Source organism: Babylonia areolata, chromosome 8, assembly GCF_041734735.1.
Source record: "Babylonia areolata isolate BAREFJ2019XMU chromosome 8, ASM4173473v1, whole genome shotgun sequence".
NCBI classification, from domain to species: Eukaryota; Metazoa; Mollusca; class Gastropoda; order Neogastropoda; family Buccinidae; genus Babylonia; species Babylonia areolata.
In genome coordinates, this window is record NC_134883.1 from 23912104 (window position 1) to 23934603 (window position 22500).

Below are 22500 nucleotides of genomic sequence, written 5' to 3' on the forward strand. Positions count from 1 at the left end.
TATACAAATGTAAAGTGTACAGCATGGAGAAATGTTCATTAATAACTGCTGATCATTCCAGGTCACTTGATATCCTCCTACTGAAGCTAGATATCCAATATGGCTGTTTTTTTGTTTGTTTGTTTGTTTTTTTGTTTGTTTGTTTGTTGTTGTTGTTTTGTTGTTTTTTTTTTTTTTTTTTGGGGGGGGGGGGGTGTTTATGCACAAAAAGGCAACTGGTAACGCACCTCCTCTTATGGGTAATAATGTCCCATTAAACAAAGACATTTACATAAGCTAATAATGCCGCTAGTTCCCAAGATTTGAAAATTTGAAGTCAAGTCTCATACACAGTGGGGATACTTACTGGAATAATTTGCCATCATAATTGTCTTAAAAAATAAAGAAATAAATAAAATAAAAAAAGAAGAAAATAATATTAATAATAAAAGTATTAAAAGAAAAAAACAAAAAAACAAACCTAACCGCAACGATTTCAAACAGTTTAAAAAGGTACCACTTCACAAAACTGGAAGACACCTAAAATCCACCCTTTTTTTTCTCTCTCTGTCTGCCTGTCAACCTGCTTTTCTGTCTGTCCACCACAGTTATGGCGATATTTGTATTTGTATTATCACAACAGATTTCTCTGTTCGAAATTCCCGCTGCTCTTCCTAGGGAGAGCGCATCGATACACTACAGCGCCACCCATTTTAAAAAATATTTTTTCCTGCGTGCAGTTTTATTGGTTTTTTCTTATCGAAGTGGATTTTTCTTCAGAATTTTGACAGGAACAACCATTTTGTTGCCGTGGGTTCTTTTACGTGCGCTAACAGCATGCTGCACACGGGACCTCGGTTTATCGTCTCATCCGAATGACTAGCGCCCAGACCACCACTCAAGGTCTAGTGGAGGGGGAGAAAATATCGGCGGCTGAGCCGTGATTCCAACCAGCGCGCTCAGATTATCTCGCTTACTAGGCGGACGCGTTACCTCTAGGCCATCACTCCACATACAGTTCAGATTCAGAAGGGACACAACAGTTTCAGAATGGTTGGTTTGTTATATTTACATAATCAGTGTACGAAAAAACAAAACAAAAATGAAAAGAACAACCAGCCGCCGTGGCGAAGTGGTTAGCGTCGTGGACTGACGGCTGGGAGGACGCGGGTTCGAATCCCAACGGAGGTGGGTTTTTCGGCCCGTGGCCGGCTCCTACTCAGAGTTGAGTGTGCTGTGGGCTTAAATGGGGAGACTGGGACCACACAGTCGAGTGTCATCCACTTCAAGGATGCGTCTTTGGGTGTGTTGCTCTAATTACTTGACCAACACTGCAAGTGTCTGTTTCTCTCGGGCCTGATTAACGCCGGGATATCATTATGACAGGAAGCGTAGAGTACACCCTTGTCACGCAGTCCCAAACCAAAATGGACCTCCATGGCAACATCGTCATCGTCATCGTCCTCCTCCTCCATCATCATCAATATAGACAAAACAGTCTCAAAGTCTGTGGCCTTTCATGCCCTGCTCTCATGGTGACCTCAGTTTCGATGCCCCTCCACTTCTGTGCTTGGGGTGAGTCCTATCAATGTCTTCGGTGTCAGCAGATTCATGGGGGGCTGTTGTTTGAGGGACATGGTGGCGGTCTCCACTCTCGGAGGGAAGCTCACTCAGTCTGGCTCCGCGACTAAGCCATTATTGTCGTTAGTAAGGGGCTTAGTAGGTGGTGTCCTAAGTACGTTAAATCAGAACAGGCACCACTGAACACCATCGAAGTGACTCAGCAGCAGTGCAGGGTCTCCTCTGGTGTGTGGCCTCCTGGCGACCTAACATCGATGGTTCCCTGAGGACTGCCGACACTGGAACTGTGACGGACGAACCCGGGTGTGGCCGTGTATGGGGGAATCTAAATGAGCGGCGTGGGAGTAATGCCACTGAAATGGTGCAAATGATGGGGCAGCAAAAAAAAAAAACAAAACACACAAACCCCCCCCCCACAAAAAACACAAAAAACCCCCCAAACCCTTTGACCTGCTCCCTCTCTGTGTCTGTCATTCTATCTCTGTCATTCTCCGTATCTCTCACCATCTTTTTCTCTCTGTCTGTATCTCTTTCTCTACTTCTTCTTTTTCTCTCCCTGTTTCTGTGCGCGCGCTGTGTCTGTGTGTGGGCCTGTGAGTGTGTGTATGTATGCGTGTTTGCCTCTGTTTAGGTGTGTGTGTGTGTGTGTGTGTGTGTGTGTGTGTGTGTGTGTGTGTGTGTGTGTGTGTGTGTGTGTGTGTGTGTGTGTGTGTGTGTGTGTGTGTGAGTGCGTTTGCGTGCGTGTGAGTGCGTTTGCGTGCGTGTGAGTAAGCGCGTGCGTGCGTGCGTGTTTGTGCCTTTGTGTTTGTGTCAAGTGTCTGTGTACACGCACTGCACTCGCGTCCACGCAAACGCACGCGCGCACGTGACTTTAAACTCATCAAGCGAACCCTAAAAAAGAAGAATTAAAGAAATAAAGAAAAAAAACAAAAACACCTCTATATTCCTATCAGCTCTTGTGCATGCTCGCGACGTCTTCTTTATGTTGTGTTGTCCGCATGCGTTCGCGCGTGCACTCGCTCACACGCACACACACTAGCAAGGGAGAGTGTTCATATGAATGACTGCAAATTTATATATAAAAAGCATCGTCAATGAATTAAAAGCAAACAAAACAAATAACAACAACAAAATCGGTTACCTTTGCAATATCTATAACAAAAACAACAACTACTACTACAAAAATATAAAAAAGGGGGGGGGGGAGGTGTGAAGGGATGTGGGGGTGGCGGCAAAGAATGGGTGGCAAAAAAAACCCAATAGAAATAAACAAAGAGAAAAAAATTCACAGCTATCACAAGGCTTGATTTCTACCTGTTTCAGACGAAACAAGAGAAGAGCGGATCGATACTCTGCCATAAGAAGATTGTGGATTATTCTGAACTCAACAGGACGCACTCTGGAAGCGGAATAATCAATACCTGACGGGGGTGTTGGGGGTTGGGGGGTGCGGGTTGGAGGGGGGGGTGGATGGGGAGGGGAGTCGATAAAAGTAGAGAGACGAGAGAGATCGAGAGAGAGAGGGGAGGGGGGGGGGGAGCGAGAGAGAGACAGAGAGAGGGGGAGAGAGAGAGAGAGAGGGCAGCGAGAGAGAGACAGGGCGAGAGAGAGTGAGAGAGAGAGAGAGGACAACGAGAGAGACAGACAGAGAGAGAGGGAGGGAGAGAGAGAGACAGAGAGACAGAGACAGAGAGAGACAGAGACAGCGAGCGAGCGAGCGAGCGAGAGAGAGAGAGAGACAGAGAGAGAGAGAGAGACGTGGAGAATACCGACTCTTAGAAATGATAAGCGAGAGAGAGACAGTGCGCTGGGGGAAGAAGGGAGGGGGGTAGACAGAGAGGAAGAGTGGGGTGCAGAGAGAGAGAGAGAGAGAGAGAGAGGAGGGGAGGGGCGGCGGAGAAAGTGTTGAGAGGGGTAAGGAGAAAATGAGAATGAGGTTTTGGAAAGCGAGAAAAAGGTCGGAGGAGAGGGGTAGACAGACAGACAGATAGACAGAGAGAGAGAAAGAGAGAGAGAGACAGACAGACAGAGAAAGAGAGATATAGAGATAGAGAGAGACAGAGACACAGAGAGAGAGAAAGAGACAGACAGAGAGACAGACAGACAGACAGAGAAAGAGAGATATAGAGATAGAGAGAGACAGACAGACAGAGACACAGAGAGAGAAAAAGAGACAGACAGACAGACACAGAGAGACAGACAGACAGACAGATATACAGATATACAGATAGACAGAGAAAGAGAGATATAGAGATAGAGACAGACAGACAGACAGATACAGAGAGAGAGAAAAAGAGACAGACAGACAGATAGACAGGCAGAAAGGGAAAGAAGGCCAAAGTCAGAGAGACAAATAGACGGACAAACATAGACAGAAGGAAACAGAGACAGACACAGAGAAAGAGGAGAGAGATGGAGAGGGAGGGAGGGAGGGGGGATGGGTGGATGGCATATATATATATATATATATATATATATATATATATATATATATATATATATATATATATATATATATATATATATATAGACAGAGACAGACAGAGAGAGAGAGACAGAGAGAGAGAGAGAGAGAGAGAGAGAACTCAAGAATTGTAATATACGGTCACTGACCTATATAAATTTGAGACACACACACACACACACACACACACACACACGCACACACGCACACACACACACACACACACATCTGACTAAGAATGAAACTGGAAGAACAATACAACAATGGGGGAAAAAAAAGGCAACAGCAAGCTCTTTGATAATGAATATTTTGAGAGAAAGAAAGAAAGAAAGAGACAGAGACAGAGAGACGGAGACAGAGAAAATAGAGAGTGCGTATGTGTGTTGTGAGTGTGACATGTGTGTGTGTGTTGGTGTGGGAGAGAGAGAGACACACACATACACAGAGAGACAGAGAGAGCTTCACACACACACACACACACACACACACACACACACACACACACACACACACACACACACACACACACACAGAAAGACGGTGGGCGGGAGACAGAGACAGAAACAGAGAGACAAAGAGAGAGAGAGACATTGAAACAGAGACGGAGCGGGACAGCAGGCTTGTGTAAAAAATTAATAAACAGAAATAGTCACCAGGTTGATTAAAATCACGCTTGGCGTATTGCCTGTCGTTCGTCCGAGGGTATCTGAAGGAAAGGAAGGAGCAAGTCTGAAATATAGAACGAAATTAAATCCATTTCAACTAACATGTGGATGGAAGGGGCGGGTGGGTGGGTGGGTGTGTGTGTGGGGGGGGGGGGGGGGTAAAGGGAGGGATGGAGGGAATTGATGCCGTACCGACGGGCGCAATAGCCGAGTGGTTAAAGCGTTGGACTGTCAATCTGAGGGTCCCGGGTTCGAATCACGGTGACGGCGCCTGGTGGGTAAAGGGTGGAGATTTTTAACCTATGGATACATTTAACAATGCATTAGGTAGTGTAACATCACTAACCCGTTTGGGAGATTTATACAGAAATATTGCTGAATTTTATGTTTACCAGTTTGATTATCAGCAGATGAGAAGAGAGAGAGATAGAGAGAGAGAGACGGAGAGAGAGACGGAGGATGGGAAAGGGAGTGAAGGAGGGGTGATGCAATGAGAGAACTGATGCATGCATTGGTGGGTGGATGGATGGGTGGATGGGTGGGTGGATGGATGGATGGATGGGTGGATGGATGAATGGGTGGATGTGTGGGTGGATGGGTGGGTGGGTGGATGGATGGATGGATGGGTGGATTGGGTGGATGGATGGGTGGGTGGATGGATGGATGGATGGATACCTAATGGAGAGAAAGAGGGAGGAAGGGAGATGCACACATGGACGGGGGTGGGGTGGAGAGATGCAAGGAGGAAATGGATGCATATACAGATGGATGGAAGGAAGGATGAATGGAGGGAACGAGATGGAGGGGGGGGGGGTGAGGGTGAGCCATGTATGGATGGGTGGATTGAATAATGGATGGAGTGATAGATGCACGGATGAACATTTAGATGGATGCACGGATGAACGGACAGGTGGATGTACGGATGAATCGGTGGAAGGATTGATGGATGGATGAGTGAATTGAGGGGGGGGGGGGGGAGGAGGGACTGAGGTAGGGAATGAATCAAGGCCACGAACTTACATTTATGTCCGTGGATCAAGCGAAGTTAAAGGTGCTCATGGCCCGGATTTGTGTGTGTGTGTGCTTGTGTGTGTGTGCGTGCGTGCGTGCGTGCGTGCGCGCGTGCGTGCGTGCGTGCGCGCGCGCGCGTGTGTGTGTGTGTGTTTTCTTGTTTTCTTTTTCTTTCTTTTTTTTTTCTTTATCGGTCGAGGGAAATGTCGAATGACAGCGCTAGCTTCTGCTGATTCCAACGGGCAGGTTTTCAGCATCTGGAGCAAACTGAGTTGCAGGCATCTTTGGAACTTCCAGGATAAAGAAAGAAATAAAGAAAGAACAGGGGCTACTACAAGGAGAAGAGAAAACAGAAAAAGTAAAGAAATACGGGGGGAAAGATAGGAAGACCGACATACATACGTGAATGAAAGAAAGAAAGAAAGAAAAGAAAAGAAAAGAATAGAAGGAAAAATTTCATTTCACAGGCGAAATACAAAAACAAAATCCATGAAGAAAAACTAAATAAAGAATCACAGAAAACTAGATTCACGGTGAAACTGACAAACGAAAAGAAAAGAAAAGAAAGAAAGAAAGAAAAAAAGAAACTCGAACAAAGAAAGAAAATGACTGAAAGAAGAAAAAAAAGACAGAATGAAGGACAATAGAATGAATACAAGAAAATATACCATTAAAGAAGAAAGAGAGAGAGAGAGAGAGAGAGAGAGAGAGGGCGGGCGGGAGACAGAGACACAGAGAGAGACAGAGTAAAACGAAAGATATACAGGAAGGGGAAAACGAAGAACAAAAAAACGACAGAATGAAAATAAAAGAACCATATAACACAAGCTGGAAGGAAAAAAAGAAATATAGAAAGAAATAACGAAAAGAAAACGCACATACAGCAAAGACAGAGAACAAAAAAAAGAAAAGAAAGAAAGAAAGAGAAAGAAAGAAAGAAAGAAAAAAAAAATCGTCTCTGCTAAAAACAACCACCACGACATGCTGACGCGCTAAGCGGCAAAACCGGAAACTATGTGATTGATGGTTAAACACACGCATACACACACACACACACACACACACACACGCACGCACGCACGCACACACACACACACACACACACACACACACACACACACACACACACACACACAAACGCGACAAGTAGTCTCCTGAAAAAAAAGGGGGAGGGGGCGGGATGGAAATTGCGGGAGAAACACGGGGAGATAATCGTCCACTTTCCCCATCCCTAACGCTTGCTGACCTTCAGCAGATTGTCGTGTAAGAAAATGGCGACTACTGGTCCAGCAGGATAGGTAAGTGGGGGCTGAGTGGGTGGAAGGTCTTAGGGAGACGGGGTGGGCGGGGCGGGGCGGATGTGGCCAAGTATTGTCAGAACGCCTTCCATGTACGTAAGCAACAGAGGGGCGGCTGAAAGGCGCAACATCCCAGTGGTTGGACTTTCATGGAGGAAGGTCCGGAAGGGGGAAGGAGGGTGGGAGGGTCCTGGGTTCGAATCCCCTCTCACTGACAAAGTCTGGTGGGTGGCCTTAGCGTAGAGAATTTTCTGATCTTCTAGGTCGATAGATGGCGCATACCTGCTAAGTAATAAAATGTTGCCCCCCACCCCTCCCACCTCCCCAACTACCCCCACCCACCCCTCGTTTATTCATTCTCTCTTACCTCAGCTACTGTAACTCACTCTGGTTTGTATGCTTGCTTCACCCATTCCCTCTCTCTCTTCAGCGTATACAAAAACTCTGTCGCTCGACTTGTCCTCGGAAAGAACAGATTTGAGCACATCACTTCTCTCTTGTAATCTCTCACAGACTCCCTGTCTCTACGCACAATAAAACACAAGATCAGCGCTCCAGGTTCTAAATACTTATAATTATGATTAAATCTACCGCCTTCCTATCTCCATGACTGCCTTCACCTCTTCACCCCATCTCGCTTTCTTCTCCTATCAGATTCAGATCCACTCTGTTTCAAAGTTCCCAGATTTAAATTTCCTGTGATGTCTGTACTTGTAAATCCTCTCTGTGGTATTTAAGTGGTCGGATGAGAGAGAGAGAGGGAGAGACAGAGACAGAGAGACAGAGACAGAGAGACAGAGCGGGACGGGGGTGGGGTGGGGGTGTGGGGGTGGGCGAGAGAGAGAGGGAGAGAGAGTGTGAGAGAGGGACAAGAACTCAGAAGAACTGTTTTAATGTAAGGCCACCAACCTGTTCACATATGGTTGCACGTGTTGTGCACACACGTATATGAAAACCAAACCTTGAGTTGGATGAACAACAATTTTTTCAGAAAGAATGAATTCATAATATAACCAAACTAAATAACAAACTAAGGGTAATTGAGACACCTGTCTTTCATCTAAGACTGAGAGCTTTCTGTTCCTTATTGTAATGCATTAAAAATAAACATGGCTACATCTCTTGTCACAATGCTGTTGACATTTTGAAGGAAATGGGATAATAAGGGAATCCTTAAATTATGCATATGCTCGGATAAGTATTTCTTTCTCAGAATACCATATTGCGGACAAATTGCCAGTACATGAATTTCGTTTTCGTTCCCTCCACAAAATGTACAGTTTTTCAAGCTATGCTTATTACACTCATTAACGTTAAGTTCGTTTACTCCAAATCAAAATTCAATGGAAGATTATCTGAATTTCGAAATGGTAAGATCAGATGAATATTTTTTCCTGAGAGAGAGAGAGAGAGAGAGAGAGAGAGAGAGAGAGAGAGAGAGAGAACGAACGAACGAACGAACGAACGAACGAACGAACGAAATTTTATTTTACGAGGGTAAAGGAGTAAGCACAAAGTACTTTTTTACATCCAGCCCTCTGGGCATAAATAATAATTGGAAAAAAAGCAACAAAGTAAAAAAAAAAAAAGAAAAAAAAAAAAAAAGCGAGAGTCAATTCACAACATCAACGTCAAAATTGCATAAGCATGTGCAAACATAAACATAGAACGTATGTACAATACAATATCGCGATAGATGAATAACAACGAGGACAATAGGGTAGGGGCGTGAGAGAGAGAGAGAGAGAGAGAGAGAGAGAGAGAGAGACAGAGAGAGAGAGAGAGAGAGAGACAGAGAGAGAGAGAGAGAGAGAGAGAGAGAGGTGAAAAGAGCAAAGCAAGATTGATGGATCTATATTTCACTTGCATGGCCACAGGCACAGTCTCGTCTGTCCTCACTTTAATCTAATCTGGAGCCGTCTCTGTGTGGGTGGTTGGGGAACGGAAGAGAGAGACAGGGGGGGGTGGGGGGGGAGACAGAGGGAGAGAGAGAGAGAGAGAGGGAGGGAGGACAAGGAAACCTCTTAAAGGGAGAGAGAGAGGGAGAGGGAGTGACAGAGAGAGAGAAAGACAGATACAGGGAGAAACAGAGAGAGAGAGAGAGACAGGGCAAGATTCAAGATTCAAGATGATTTATTCATATATAAGCCAAGGCCTCTTATCAAGGGGTATGTGAGTTTCAGTTTCAGTGGCTCAAGGAGGCGTCACTGCGTTCGGACAAATCCATATACGCTACACCACATCTGCCAAGCAGATTCCTGACCAGCAGCGTAACCCAACGCGCTTAGTCAGGCCTTGAGAGGGGTATGTGAACATAATACTATGCAAACACCATAATGCAAAATATTTGGAAAATCTGATATAACATCAGTTCCAAATGAAAGCTAGCCTAGCTACGAAAGATAATGCATGAGAATCAGTATTCTCATGACGTAATGGTTTCTCGGACTTTGAAAGATTTATTTAAATACAAAGCAAGGTTTCTAACAATTTCACAGAAGGTTGAAGACATTGATAGGTTTGATTTAAACATATTTGGTTGTCTATAATATTTAGGCTTAATAAATCTTTCTCTAATATTCCTCAGAGCTGGACAACAAAGAACAAAGGTCACTTCATTTTCTGTGGAATCTTTGCATAATGGAAATGGACAATCAGATCACTGTCATTACATGTTCTATATTGATAATGATGAAACGCTAACTCAGAAATACCTAGTCTGAATCTTGTGGTAATATATGTCAAATGTCTATCCATATTTAATGTCAGATATGGTTTCAAGTCCGGGACATTGCTGAAATTCCTATTTCTTTCTCCATAGACTAAATCATTAAGACTTTGCCTCTCAACACCTAAGAATTTCTCCAGAGCAAAAGTATGAACTGATTCACAATGAATAGCGCCTCTATCGAGGCCCCACAACTCCGAACCGTATAACACAACTGGTTGTACCTGTGCATCAAAAAGCATAATAAACAAATTAAAAGAAGTATTATTAACGCATGTAACTTTTTCACAATACAGATTAAAGCATTTTTAGCCCTGCTTGAAATCTTTGCAGGCGCCAACAAAACTCAAACGTGTGGAGAAAAATATTCCTAAATATTTATAAACGTTAACAACTAGCATCAATACATCACCACACAACCATCTTTCCCTACTACCCAGATAACCAGCCTTCCGAAATACTGTGGTATTACTTTTAGTCGTGTTAACTTTTATTAAAGTGAATCTGCCGCACGATGTTTAGGTAGGCCTACAATAGTTTCTCACATTAAGATTACATCGTCAGCTAACAAAAGTATTAACAATTCAAAGGGATCAACTGAAAACAAAGCTCCGTGTCATTACCTGAATAGCAAGTTCGTTTATGAAGAGAGAAAACAAAACTGAGCTACAAGCATCACCCTGTCGAACTCCAACTGCACAGTTGATAAATTCATTAAGTTTGATATCACAGTGAAGTCTGGCTCTTACTACATTATACATACTTTTTATACAATTATAAAGTTTACCTATGATACCATTCCTTAGTAAAACCGGCCAAAGAATATTTCGGTTAATAGAGTCAAACGCCTTTTCAAAATCAATGAAAGCGACACACAACTTTCGGTTAAAGGAAAACTGTTTCTGGACAAGAGAAAGTAACGTAAACATGTGGTCTACTGTAAAATATCCTTTTTAGAAACCGGCTTCATAATCACCAGTGATATTGTTTTCGTCAAGCTGTTCCTGTAGTCTTTATTGATATTGCAAGAGACAGAGAAAGAGAGAGACAGAGACAGAGACAGAAAGACAGAGAGACAGACAGACAGACAGAGACAGATACAAAGAGGGAGAGAGAAAGGGTAACATGTGGAGAACAATGAAGTTGTTCACCTCGCCCACTGACAACCTCCATGCTCCCAACGCTTCACACACACACACACACGCGCGCGCGCGCGCGCGTACGCACGCACGCACACATACAATTCTGTCTTGAAAATTCCATGTTGAAAACATCTGGCGAGACGTGAATACAATTCGCTACTTTGGCGTTTTTGTGCCAACCATTTGCCACTTCACTCTGCGTGTGTGTGTATGTGTGTGTGTGTGTGTACTCGCGTTTACCTGCATATCGTATATGTGCATGTGCGTATGAGTATATGCGTATAATCAACAGTCACGTGATACATATATACCTATATATTTTGTTTGTTTGAATTTCTTTGGCGAAGTACAAGTATGTTGAAAACAAAATAATATTACCAGCATTATCTCAAGTATGCAGCATTATATGCAAAAACTATCTGCTGATTCATGCTGACAGATATTTTTATTTCATTACCTCAAGGTGTGTTTTTTTTTCTCTTCTTTTTCGCTAAACAAGTAACCTACCTATATGTTACTGGTGACTGTTCAACTACAAAATATATCAGTTAAAAATAATCAAAACAAAGAAAATGGGTTCACTCTGTTAGAAAAAAAAAGAAAGAAAAAAAAAGCCCAAGATGTTCTTTATGAAAATTGAGATTAAAAATGGGGTTAAAATCACATGATGGCCAAATAAGGAGAGGAACTAGTCACCCCCCCCCCCCCCCCCCCCGTCCTCCCAGGCCACCCCCCTCCCCTCCCACCGCACACAACCTATCCCACAAAAAAAAAAAAAAAAAAAAAAAAAAAAATCAGTTAATTCCTCGAATTATCCTCTGTGTGTGTTATTGTTTTTCTTTTTCTAAACAGTAATCCTGTAAACATTAACATCCATCAAAACAAATAATAATGAATTAAAAAAAATAAAAAAAAAAAAAACACAAAAAACCCACACACCCACACCCCCAATACATGAAATACGTTACCTTTCACTTTCGACTGCTCGTACATGTGACGGGCCAGCTCCGAGTTTTGCGATGACGTCATGGTGAGCAGGTTGATGTCGGCGCTGAGACTGCTGAAGTCGGAGCGCCGGCTGTCCGCGCTGTCCCGACTGTCTCGGCTCTCGCGTGAGTCTCGTGAGTCTCGCGAGTCTCGGCTGTCGCGAGAGTCTCGGCTGGTGGTGGAGGAAGTCATCATGGCCGCTTGCAGCTGCGCCGTTTTGGAGGCTGCCTCCTGTTCGATGTGGACACAGTCATGATAGGACTGAGAAATCTTGGGAGGGTAAGTGTGCAACAGTCAGACGGATGCTCGAACAGATATACGATCGAAAGCACACACACACACACACACACACACACACACACACACACACACACACTTGTATTTGTATTTTTTTCTTTTTTGTCACAACAGATTTCTCTGTATGTGAAACTCGGACTGCTCTCCCCAGGGAGAGCGCGTCGCTTTCCTACAGCGCCACCCATTTTTTTTTTTTTTTGTATTTTTTCCCGCCTGCAGTTTTATTTGTTTTTCCTATCAAAGTGGATTATTCTACATAATTTTGCCAAAAACAACCCTTTTGTTGCCGTGGGTCCTTTTACGTGCGCTAAGTGCATGCTGCACACGGAACCTCGGTTTATCGTCTCATCCGAATGACTAGCGTCCAGACCACCATTCAATGGCTAGTGGAGGGAGAGAAGATATCGGCGGCTGAGTCGTGATTCGAACCAGCGCTCTCAGATTTTCTCGCTTTCTAGGCAGACGCGTCACCTCTAAGGTCATCACTCCACTGTACATATGTACACACACACACACACACACACACACACAGACCAGTAACAGTATACGTCACATAAGAAATACTATACGTCATTCGTCACTTCACATTACGTCATTTCATTCTTGAACAAAAGGTTCTAAACTGACAGGAAATTTGGATATTTCTTGTCATCGCTCTTCTCCCAAGCAGAAATGAAAATTATCAATATAATGGACAGACAGAGAGAGAGAGAGAGAGAGAGAGAGGTGGGGTGGTGTGGAGAATGAATGAACAAATGATTGATTTTTTTTTTTTATTGTCTGAAGGAAATAGATTAAGCATATTTTTTTTCAACCAACCCTTGGAAAAAACAACAACAACCAAATGATGTAACAATACACATTTCAAAGGAAAACATGTTTCCTATTACATCATTTACATATCGTATCCTATTATAGGACACACACACAGATACACACACACACACATGTATATCTATATGTATATATATATATATATATATATAATATGTGTGTGTGTGTGTGTGTGTGTGTGTGTGTTGAGAGACAGACAGACAGACTTTATAAGCCAGTACAGCAACAACACCACTGGTTTTCTTCCAAACCGAGACACCGTCGGTAATTAAAAACAGCCGCGTGCTTCATTCTTTCTGTCACGCGTGCTGGTTCGTCCTTTTGGTTTGCATGTGACAAGTTGATTACGCCTGCAGAGGCACCTTGGGGTCGATGCACTGCGCTAAACTTCGCGTTGTACACGCTTCAACAAAAGTTAAGGACCAGGGAATGGGTTGCATTCGCGTATCTTTGTAGCGCTAAGCTTGATATTGTCGTTATCATTAGAGTTTTTTTTCTTAAGCCTGTGGAACATGTGTAGACTTAAGTCTCAACGGAAAGCACAGTTAGCGCTGCAAAGGTACAACCAAGCATAGTTGTATGCATACCTGCGTATTGTTTGGAAACTAGCGATCGGAATCAGGTTTTTTAAAAATATTTACTTCAGTATTTCTTCAAAACATAACGAACAAGAGAGGCAAGGCCTTCAAGACTCACTTGTGATACACTTTTTTAAAAAATCCAAGCTTTTTATGTATTAATTTCAAAATGTAATGTTTAAGATGAGAAAGATCAGTTTAAAGCAAATTAATTCCCCTAGCATTAATTACAGAGTAATTTCCCTTTTTTACTATCTGCACCAAAAACGTTTGCAAAAAAAAAACCCAAAAAAACCACCACAAAACAAAAAAACTTCCATGCTTAGCAAAAGAAGTTCCTGTTTGAACAAAAACTGATAATAGTGACTGCTCTTGTTGGTGGGTCAGAATATCAGATCAAAGTGCCAAGTTTAGAGAATGCAAAAAATATAAATATAACAGTAAATGCAGTTTGCATATAACTAGGCTTCATTTTTTAAATTATTTTTGTGCCCATCCCAGAGATGCAATATTGTTTTAAACAAGATGACTGGAAAGAACTGAATTTTTCCTGTTTTTATGCCTAATTTGGTGTCAACTGACAAAGTATTTGCAGAGAAAATGTCAATGTTAAAGTTAACCACGAACACACACACACACACACACACACACACACACACACACACACACACACACACACACACACACACACAACCGAACACCGGGTTAAAACATAGACTCACTTTGTTTACACAAGTGAGTCAAAAATTGAAGTGCAAGTTCTTGTTAGTCTAAAGAATTTATAAGTAGTCAAAGAGAGAGAGAGAGAGAGAGAGAGAGAGAGAGAGAGAGAGCAGCTTGTTTGTCGTTATCATTAGAGTTGTTTTTATGTCTGAGGAACAAGCGTAGACAAGTCTTATCGCAAAGCAAACTTAGCGCTGCTAAAGATACAGCCAAGCACAGATATGTTCATAACTGCGTATTGTTTGGAAACTAGCAATCAGAATCAGTTGTTTTTTTGTTTGTTTGTTTGTTTGTTTTTTGTGTGAAAATATTTACTTCTGTGATTTCATCACAACATAAACGAAGAATTGCAATGTAAATTCAGAATTATCATTCTTATGAATTCAGAGTCGTCAACAAAATACACCATGAAAATAGATAGTCACAGACTGGTCAGTGCTGAGTGTTCCTCACTGCTATTTTTTGAAGGCATACACGACATCACTGCCACGTTGAGCTGACGACCCAGCCCCTTCTTCTGCGTTCACTCGTATGCACACGAGTGGGCTTTTACGTGTATGACCGTTTTTACCCCGCCATATAGGCAGCCATACTCCGTTTTCGGGGGTGTGCATGCTGGGTATGTTCTTGTTTCCATAACCCAACGAACGCTGACATGGATTACAGAATCTTTAACGTGCGTATTTGATCTTCTGCTTGCATATACACACGAAGGGGGTTCAAGCACTAGCAGGTCTGCACATATGTTGACCTGGGAGATCGTAAAAATCTCCACCCTTTACCCACCAGGCGCCGTCACCGTGATTTGAACCCGGGACCCTCAGATTGACAGTCCAACGCTTTAACCACTCGGTTATTGCGCCCGTCGACCCAGCCCCAGTAATTTGCAAAGTCAGCTGAACCAAAACGAAATATGACACGTTTCTTGAGCAGTTTTCATCAGAAGACATGTTTGTGTACTGGGCCAGGGTGCATGACTAGGCGATCTTTACAGCGCTAGCAAGGTTTGCTTAGAGTTAAGAGTGTTCCTAAGTATATGGAATATACGGTGGAGTTTGGACACATTCTTAACGATATGCAGACAGCACTGCAAAGATCGCCACGTGCAAACCCACCCCTGGTCACTTAACATTTGTTGCAGTGTGTATTTCCGTCCTAGTTTTGCCTCGTCTTCCAGACTCTCTCTTTGCGTTCACGCTACAGCAAAAACATCAGTAAACGAATGAAGCTATTGCTGCCGTCTCTCTCTTCGTTGCTAACACGACACCCCAGCCCCTCCCCCTCCCCCATCTCTCTCTTTCTCTCTCTCTACCTCTCCCCCTCTCTCTCTCTCCTCGGCTCTCGGCGTTGGATTTTTTGGGGGGTCCCTTTTGGGTTTACGATGCTTCCAGCGTATGTCTTTGAGTGTACTTTATTGGCTGCTTTGTATTCAGGTCATCAAGGAAGGAAAGACGTCCATAAAAGAGGGACGCTTCCTTAGAGAAGTGGTCTTGCTTTGCGTGTGTTTGGAATGTTGTTATTGTTGTTTTTGTTTGTTATCATTGTTGTACTGTAGCTGTCTGCTTGTTTTATTTTTTATTTTATTTAATTTTATTTTATTTTATTTTTATTTATTCTATTTTTGTTCTCCTTTCCTATTTTTGATCCAAAATATTAATTGACGTTGACATTATCAGCATTTAAAAAAACCCAAACAAACCTAGTCTAAGACATGGAAAGATAGATTTGACAAAATGGGTTTTCTTATTCTTTTTTTTTCCTTTCTTTTTGTCTTTTTCTTTTTTCTTTTTCTTTTTTTTTTTTTTATTGGTCATGGGTGTCTCTTTGAGCCGACCGATAGATAGTTTTATTTTATTTTATTTTTTATCTATACATCACCATCATCATCATTATCATTATTGCTGTTATTTTAGTAGTAGTAGTAGTAGTAGTAGTAGTAGTCTTGTTATTGGGCAGGTCGTCATTCCGGAAGAAGACGTTTTAGGGTCAGAAAATTCAAACGGAGAGATTACTAAGGACGTAGCGCTCATCTGTACATTCCCCCCTTGCCCCCCTTATATGGATTTTGTGCAAGGCTAAATTTCATTTGTGTTATGTTCGCATGTATGCGATTTCTGTATGCATGCATTTTATGTATTTTACGCATGCATGCATTTATGTATGTATGCATGTATATATGCATGTACATAAGTATGTATGGGTGGATGCATGTACGTACGTACGTATGTATGTATGTATGTATGTATGTATGTATGTATGTATGTATGTATGTATGTGGCTGGCTGGCTGGTTGGCTGGCTGAACGTACGTACGTACGTACGCTCGCACGCATGTTTGTTTGTATGTTTGCTTGTATGCAAGAATGTAAGCATGTACGTGCATAATTTTGTGCCTTCGCTTATTGTATTTACGCTAATTCATTCACTACACACACACACACACACACACACACACACACACACACACACACATATATATATATATATATATATATACATGCATACATACATACATACATACATATGTGTATATAAACATACAAAGATAGATAGATAGACAGACAGACAGTCAGACTTATATGAAAAGAATATTGCCGGACATCTCACCATCTCCTCCCGTTCCTGGGTGGTCATCTTCTTCTCCAGCGGCAGCTCGGAGTCCGGGTGGTAGCCGTGGTACCACATGCCCGTGCTCATCATCAGCTTGCGGCGCCGCTCACACACCGTGCACACCCATTCCTGTAACTGCACAGAACGTCTGCTTTAACAAGTACCTGTAAGGTGGGAGGAAAGAGAGAATGATGATAATGATGACAATGACAATGCTACTACTACTACTACTACTATTATTACTACTACTAATGATAACGATGATAATAAACAATAACTGATGATGATGATGATGATATTAAAAAGAAGAAGAGAATTGCGAAAATAAGAGAGAATAACATAAATAATGATAAGAAGAAGAAGAGAATAATAGTGCGAGAGAAGAAGAAGAGAGAATATTAATATGAGATAATAATGATAATAATAATAATCATCATCATCATAATCATCATCATAATGATAATAAGAGTAATAATAATCATGATGATGATGATGATGATGATATTATTATTATTATTATTATTATTATATCATCATCATCATCATCATCATCATCATCATCATTATTATTATTATTATTATTATTATTATTATTATTATTTCCATCCACTTTCAAAACTGCAATAGTCCGGCCTCTTCTGAAGAAATCCAACCTTGACGCAAACATTTTGAAAAACTATCGACCAGTTTCTAATCTTCCATTCCTGTCCAAACTCCTTGAAAAAGCTGTCCTGAAGCAGCTCAACATTCACCTTTGTTTCAACAATCTCACCCACCCATTTCAGTTTGCCTATCGTGCTGACGACAGCACCGAAACCACTCTCCTCCACATCCTGAATAACCTACTGCTAGCGTCCGACTCAGGGCAGATCTCCCTTCTCACACTTCTCGACTTGTCAGCCGCCTTTGACACGATAGACCATTCAATCCTTCTTTCCCGTCTTCATTTTACATTTGGTATCAACAGCACTGTTCTAAACTGGTTCAAATCTTATCTCACTGATCGATTCCAGTCTGTCCTTGTTGATAATTTCCAGTCTGAACCCGTTAAACTTGAGTCCCACAGGGATCTGTTTTAGGCCCAGTGCTCTTCACACTGTACACTGCTCCTCTCGCTGAAATTATCAACCGCCATAATGTCAGTCATCATTCTTACGCTGATGACACTCAACTCCAGAAGAGTGATACACCTGAAAAACTGTCGTCGCTCTTGCAAGAAACATCTAACTGCTTCCTGGATATTCAAAATTGGATGACTAAATTAAAGTTACAATTGAACGCGGACAAAACTGAAGCAATGATCATAGGACCTAACAACCATTACAACTGACGCAATCAAACTTGGCAGTACATCCATCCCTCTTTCCAGTTCAGTCAGGAACCTCGGCGTTGTCCTTGACAACACACTGTCCATGCAAAAATTTATCAATCAGACATGTCAATCCTGCTACTGTCAACTGCGGCGCATCAGTTCCATCCGGAAATATCTGTCCATTGACGCAACATCTAGACTTGTCGTTTCTCTCATTCTCTCTCGCCTTGACTACTGTAACTCTCTACTGTCTGGTTTGCCTGCTTCATCCATTCAGTCCCTTCAGCGCATACAAAACTCTGCTGCCCGACTCGTCCTCAGAAAGAAAAGATCCGAGCACATCACTCCTCTTTTGCAACATCTCCACTGGCTCCCTGTCTCACACCGAATAAAGTACAAGATCAGCACTCTATGCTACAAATGTATTCACAAATCAGCCCCTTCCTATCTCTGTGGCTGTCTTCACCTCTACACTTCATCTGGCTCACTACGATCAGCTTCGGATCCACTCCATTTACGCATACCCAGATTCAAACTCTCGACTGTTGGCCGCCGTTCTGTCTCTGTCTCTGGACCTTGTAATTGGAATGAACTTCCTCTTTCGCTTCGTCAAGTGCCCACACTCAGCTCTTTCAAGTCTGGCCTTAAAACCCTACTCTTCCCAAACTAGCCTCCCTTCCCTGCCTCTTCCATGTCTTTAGTTTCTCCAGTTTTAGAGTTACGCGTGCGTAAGACTGACTGGTGCGAAAGCGCTTAGATTTGTCTATGCACAAGATTCAGCGCTATATAAGTACATTATTATTATTATTATTAATGATTATAATTATATTAGAATAATTAGAATAATGATAAAAATAATAATGATAACAATAATAATAATAATAATAATGTTGATGATGATGATAATAATAATGTTGATGATGATGATAATGATAATAACAATGATAATGATGATTGTGATAATGATGATAATGATGATGATAATGATAAAACTAACCATCATCATAATGATCATAATCATAACCATAATCATAATAACAAGTATCTAGAGAGTTCTGATTCTTGTGCAGAGACAAATCAAAGCGCTTACACACCTGTCGTTCACACGCATGCATAACTCTATTTCCTCAGAATCTGCATGTCTGTACATTATTACACGAACGTTCATGTGTGCTGGTGTTTTACGTGAAGATGATGACAAGAATACCCGAACTGACGATGTTTGGCCTTTGTTTATTTATTGATTAATTTATTTGTTTGCTTTTTTGTTTGTTTGTTTGTTTGTTTGTTCTTTCTTTCTTTCTTTCTTTTTTTTTTTTTTGTTTTTTGTTTTTTTTTTGTTTTGTTTTACTGGCCCACAGTCTAAATATTAACACGCAAATAAACAAACAAGAATTCAATCGGCTTAATTCTCCGTTGCCATGGAAACGCATTAAGCCCACAAACAAACAACATTCAACTCCCTGATAAAGTCTGAATTTCGTAATGCGCAACTGAAAGATAACAAGCGCACATAAACAGCCTAAGGATTAATATTTCACATATTTTCAAGCAAAATCGGATATGCCTAGTGGGATAAAGAACACACACACACACACACACACACACACACACACACACACACACACACACACAAAACACAACACACACACACACACACACACACACACACACACACACACACACACATACGCACATACACATACACACACACACACATACACACACACTCTCTCTCTCTTTCTCTCTGTGTCACACACACAGACACACACACACACACACACACACACACACACACACACACACACACACTATCTCTCTGTGTGTCTCTCTCTGTCTCTCTCTCTCTCTCTCTGTCACACACACACACACACACACACACACACACACACACACACACACACTCACACTTACACAGAGACTCTCTCTCTCTCTGTCACACACACAGACACACACACACACACACACACACACACAGACAGACACACACACACACACACACACACACACACACACACACACACACACACACACACACACACACACACACACACACACACAAAGGAAGTGGCAAGGTTGGGGGCATTGAGTCGTCCGATGTCCTCTGCTGATCCTGAAGGCATTTCCTTTTCAACCAGTCAGATTGGACCGACAGTCCGATTGCCAGAACGTACGTGCATTTATGCCACTGATAGAAAACGCGATTTTCGCTTTCCTGATTTAAGATCATAGGAAAGTTTTATTAAAAAAAAAAAAGCAGCAAACTAACAACGAATCAAATAAACTAACAGATGTTACATTCCTCACGGCTCCATCTTTGCATTCATCAAATTGTTATTTGTATTTTCCGTGGGTCATTGGCTAGCATGTATCCGTTCTGAACAGGAGATTACTGGATATCTTTCTTCGTTGTTGGTGGTGGTGGTGTTCACACCCCCCCCCCCCCCGCCCTTCCCCTCCCCATCCCCCACCTTCCCCCCTCCTTACCCCCCTCCGTCCCCCCTCCCCCCATTCCTTTCTTATTTTCATCATCATCAGTAGAAGTAGTATCATCACCATCATCATCAGTAGCAGCAGCAGCAGCAGCAGCAGCAGTAGTAGTAGTAGTAGCAGTAGTAGGCCTACTGTTATTTTTATCATTATTATTATCACTATCATTAACATTATCAGTTGGGTTCATTACATTTTGTTGCGGGCATATATACCGGCATTCAATTTGGAGAAAAAAGAAGGAGGAGGAGGAGGATGAAGAAGGAGGAGGAGGAGGAGGACAACAACAACAACAACACAACACCAGCAGCAACAACAAAATAAGAACAAGAACACGAAAACAAGAACAAGAATAAAAAAAACAACAACACACGAACAATAAGAATAGCATAAAAGAAATGATGACAGTGATGGTGATGATAAAAGGAATACACACATGAAATATGCATGCACGTGCGGATGTGTGTGTGTGTGTGTGTGTGTGTGTGTGTGTGTGTGTGTGTGCGTGCGCGCGCGCGCGCGGGTTTGTGAAGGAGCGGGGGTCAGGCGGAAGAAGAAGGGATGGCGAATGTGCAAGTCGTGTGTATGTGGGTGTGGTTTTGAGCGCGCATCTGTACACACACGTGTGTGTGCGCGAACTTCTGTCTGTGTTGCATGGGTATGGATAATTATATGTCCAGCAAGAAAACAATTATGTTTATAAATATACGTCCATTTCACTTCCATTCGCGCCTTCCTAAAATTTGCAAACATGTGCTTGCGTGTGCACAGAAAAAAAAGCCTTTCTCCCTTCTAGCTCTCTCAACATGCTGCGAAGGGCACAGTTTGAGCATAATCTCTCCTCCCCTTCACAAAACAAAACAAAACAATAAAGTTTCTTCTTCTTCTTCTTCTTCTTCTTATTATTATTATTATTATTCTATCCTATTCTATTTCATTGTATTTCTTTATTTCTATGTTTTGTCTCCTTTATTTTTGTTTTGTGTCGTTAAATGGGCAGAATTGTTAAAAAGACCTTTACTGCGCCTAATTCTTTACCCATTAAAGATTCAATTAATCAACAAATCTCCTTCTTCTTTTTCACCATCATCGTCATCATCGTCATCATCATCATCATCTTTTTCTTCTTCTTTCTTCTTACCCCTCTTCTTCTTCTTCGTGTGGCACTGATGATTTACCTCCGGTCAGTCAGCCCCATCAGAAAGAGATCAAGAAAGGACGATACCGATGACATATCAATTTTAACAGTCGGGACCGCTTCAATCCCTTTGTTGAATACAACTCTTCTCCTTCATGATCCTTCAACGTTCATCCGCCGTTCGTAAAACAGGGCTTCCTTCCAATAGTAATCAACCGTCATCTTAACCCCCCCCCCTCCCCCCTTGAACCCCCCCCCCTCTCTCTCTAAACACGCCCCTCCCCCCACCCCCAAGCACTCTGCCCTGAACTCCTTCCCTTGTCAAGTCATCAGAACTGTCGACTGCTCCAACCCTGAGATGTCTTTCTGTATAGTATTCGTGGGTCTTGTTCCCCATCATTTTTCTTTCTTTCTTTCTTTCTTTCGTTTCATTCCTTTCGTTCGTCCTTTTTCTTTCTTTTGATACTTGCTATCTTGCTGCTTCGTTTGCTTTCCTTATCTATCTGTTTGTCTGTCTGTCTGTCTATTGATATCTATCTATCTATTGATAGCTATCTATCAATCTATCTATCTATTGATAGCTTTATATCAATCAGTCAATCAATCAATCAATCTCTCTATCTATCTATCTATCTCTCTGTCTGTCTGTCTGCCTGTCTGTCTG

General features: G+C 42.1%; 1 protein-coding gene across 1 annotated transcript in view; it reads right to left on the reverse strand.

Moving 5' to 3' along the window:
- The window catches only part of LOC143285246 (uncharacterized), a 302593-nt gene that overhangs the window by 97404 nt on the left and 182689 nt on the right, over positions 1–22500 (reverse strand). The window contains exons 3-4 of the mRNA XM_076592505.1: positions 16894–17031; positions 11837–12086 (exon numbers count right to left, since the gene is read on the reverse strand). Coding sequence (XP_076448620.1) covers positions 11837–12086; positions 16894–17031 — 388 coding nt within the window. The remainder of the gene's footprint in view (positions 1–11836; positions 12087–16893; positions 17032–22500) is intronic.